The 3,450-nt window shown below is 37.7% G+C and overlaps 1 protein-coding gene across 1 annotated transcript; it reads right to left on the reverse strand.

Moving 5' to 3' along the window:
- Window positions 1–1,264: 1,264 nt before the first annotated feature.
- On the reverse strand, window positions 1,265–3,086 carry LOC131318167 (UPF0481 protein At3g47200-like). Its single transcript, XM_058347978.1, has 2 exons — window positions 3,040–3,086; window positions 1,265–2,766 (listed from the first exon to the last, which is right to left on the reverse strand). The coding sequence occupies exon 2, from the start codon at window positions 2,742–2,744 to the stop codon at window positions 1,434–1,436; it is 1,311 nt and encodes a 436-aa protein (XP_058203961.1). The 5' UTR covers window positions 2,745–2,766; window positions 3,040–3,086; the 3' UTR covers window positions 1,265–1,433.
- Window positions 3,087–3,450: the final 364 nt, after the last annotated feature.

The following is a 3,450-nucleotide window of genomic DNA, read 5'->3' on the forward strand; positions in this document are numbered from 1 at the left end:
TTTACAGTTTGTTATGGTCATGCTTACGATATTGTATAGTAGTACAATATACCACTATTTAGGGGTAATAATTAAGAAAAAGAAACCATAAAGATTGAAGATACCAAAATTTAGGTCAAAGGGGGCCTAACTCTTTCTTGTGACTTTAGCGCGATCTCCATAAAAGTCCGTTCAAATAAAGCAAATCACATAGTATTTATTTTTATTTTATTAAACTTGTGTCTTCCTCTTAAAAAAATAAGAAGAAAAAATTCTGGTTGCAACAGTAACAAAAAATGAGAAAAAAAATAGGGGAAAAAAAAAATAGCAGGTGCACGCTTTTTTCCCCTTGAAGGTGAGCAGGTGCACTCTTGGCGTCCTTGAAGAGTTTTTTCATTTGGAATTTTTTTTTTTTTGAACAGCTTTTCCTTTGGAATTTGATATTCACACTCCCTTTTTTGTTATCCACACTTTTTTTTTATGTCTTTTAGCAAAAAAAAATATATACTTTCAACACTAAAAACAAGAAGAAAGTGTTGATAACAAAAAAGGGCGTGAATATTAATTCCCTTTTCGTTTTTGTCTTTTATCAGTGAATTTAAGCCCTAGAGGTTATGGAAACTGGAAAGAGTGTTGAGAGTTTTTCTTGACTGGCTATACCAGTATCTTCCATTTTCAATTCAACAGTAGAGATGAAATTTTGATGATCCAAGGGCTGTTAGTAACACAGTACAACTTGGGGGCATGGTAGCTGGACGCGCTTGCTACTTAATTTGGAGAGAGTTCTCAGTTAGTTATTATAACGTACTCCTAGTATATGAAGAAGGCAATCATTTTACCATGTGCAGGGTAACAATATCCACAGTCCAATGACTCGGTAAAAACAAGGTGGTTGTTCGCGGGAAATGCTTTCAAAGTGTTCGGTGAAATGCCTCACTGAAATACTAGCAGATGAAACAGTGAAGCATGGATACACAAGGAAAGTCTGAATAGAAGCCCACACAACCCCCCCCCCCCCCCCCCCCCCCATGAAGTTACAAGCATCGTACCCAGTCATTATCATAGATAGGTTTGCTTGAAATTTTTACTGCCCAGATTTAATATCCATCTCGACATAAAAAAACGCGAAGCATATAGAAATGCACAATATCTATGAGGTGTGTGTGTTAATAATCTGATTCCTTTTAGTTCAACTGGATCATGTGTCATATCAGATCATATATTCTTTCACTATTTCTTTCGTCAAACGAACAGATTCTTAGAGTACGAAAACATAACTCAATGGTTTTTTTTTTTTAATCGGCAACATAGATTTTATTAAAACTCGAAAAAGGGTACATTGAGCGTGAAACACCAAAAGAGCAAAAGCCCATACACCCAAGGGACAAAGCCGGTAAAACACCTAAAAAAACTCAACTCAATGTTGGTACAGTCTTCCATAACATATGCTAGCCTTAATGCAAAATAGAGATGACAGAGCAAACTGTTTGTATCAAAGTAAGCACTAGTAGTACGACTGCAGCAACAATAGAAACGATTCTCCACGGAGTGCTAAAATAATCGTGTTTCATAATTGCCTTCCACTTGTTCCACGGAACTTTGCAATATGCATTGACCTCTTGACATAAACCCTGGTAGTAGTAGTTGCCAGAAAACCACACTACTCCTAACGTAAGATTGTGAAAAAGAGTTGCAACCGAAGCATGATCGAAAAGCAAGCTCTCGAAAATTTCGTCTTGAGCGAGGATATCCACATCTTGTGCAGTGTCCATTAGGGAATCCATGAAAACAACGTAATCGATTATGTAGCTATCACTTAGGCAATGGCAAATCTCAAAGGCAATGAGGTTTCTAAGTTCGAATTCTGAATCATCGTGGATGCCAAATTGTGGGATTGTCAAAACCCCCTCGGCATATTGTATGTCAAGTACTTGAATGCTCGACCCCTTCCTAATACTCAATCCAACTTCTTGGAGAACTCTTGCAGTCGGTATGGTCACCAATTTGATCCTATTCGGTGGGAGTGATCTAAGGGTTGAGGGCAAATAGCATAATCGCAACAAATCAACGAAATGCTTTGCTTCTGAATTTGAGCTTGTTTGGGGGATGTGGTTGTGTCGCGATGCACTACTGAAATGGTAATTGATAGAAAGCTGAACAAAGGAAAGTTCACCAGTTTTTGGGTGAGGAAGAACTGCGAGATTGAATAGACCTTCTATAACAAAAAGAGGAATTTGGTTTTCCAGTAAAATCATATCTCTCCGTACAACATCAACCAGGGAAATGGGCTGGCTTAAGTAATCCGTCTTGTTTTGTCGCATCAAGAAGTTGTACCGCCAAATGACCTCAATTACGAAGCTACTATCGACAAGAATCATTTTCACGAATTCATCGCTACTAAGGTTAACACTTTCTACGTAACAATTGCGAACTCTCTGTTCTAATCCTCTTACGAAGCTTATACAATCTTCCAAACTCAATTCAGTGCGATCAAGAAATGTGCTCAAGTACCTCAACTTTTGCTCTTCCATGGGTAACAAGTTTTCTTTGCCATGATGAAGAGGGCCGATCGAAACCTTTTGAGGTGTGTAGGCATTTTCGTTCAATTGGCGAACGCCCAGAGGAGCTCTGTAGATGCAACAATCAGGGGATATAGGAGGCACGGCATCTATCATTCCTCTAACATAAGTTACCAAACGACTGTTAGAATCTTCTTCAATCTCAATCGAACTATAGCCTTCGCAGTTATCTCCCTGGCTCGCCATGTTTATATCTCCTTTTATTCTCCTAGGGCAATAAAAACGAAATTAGCAGTACGTCTATACAAGTACAACTTTTTTTTGCTCGAAAAAAAGAAGATTTTATAAATCTTTGAAAAAGATTACAAAGACTAAACGGGACACTCAAAAAGTCACCCGAGAACCAACCCAAAGGGCGGGAAAATGCCAGCCAAGATAACAAACCAAAATTGAAAGACTTACCAGCCATGTGCTTAACCAACAAACAAATATAGCTTCAGAATATAAATGCTAGAGTAACAGATTTGATTTATGAACTTACCAAGGGCATCTATCTCACCATCATGCCATGTCCTTAGTAATTCAAATAATGTGACAAAGTGAACACCATATATAGCCGTTGGAAGAGAACTTTGTGATTCTTTAACCCTTGTACCAAGAAAGGCAAGTACTTAGGTGTTAATTCTTTGCTTCATCTTGGTGATCAAGCCTCAAAAAAAACAGTAAAGAATAAGAAAATGGATCCTCTTCAATCCATAGGTTTGGACTAGATGGACTGTTCATTTCTGCAATGAATAGTTGAGATTTATTTTAAAACTTTTTCATGGAATAGTTTTTTAACAAATTCGAACCATTGATTATATCAATCGACGGTCCTAATCTAGACTGTCTTGTCCAGTCCTTGGCCTAGAGAGGATCCATTTTCTTATTCTTTACTCTTTTTTCAGGCTTG

This window comes from Rhododendron vialii, chromosome 2a (assembly GCF_030253575.1).
Source record: "Rhododendron vialii isolate Sample 1 chromosome 2a, ASM3025357v1".
NCBI lineage: Eukaryota > Viridiplantae > Streptophyta > Magnoliopsida > Ericales > Ericaceae > Rhododendron > Rhododendron vialii.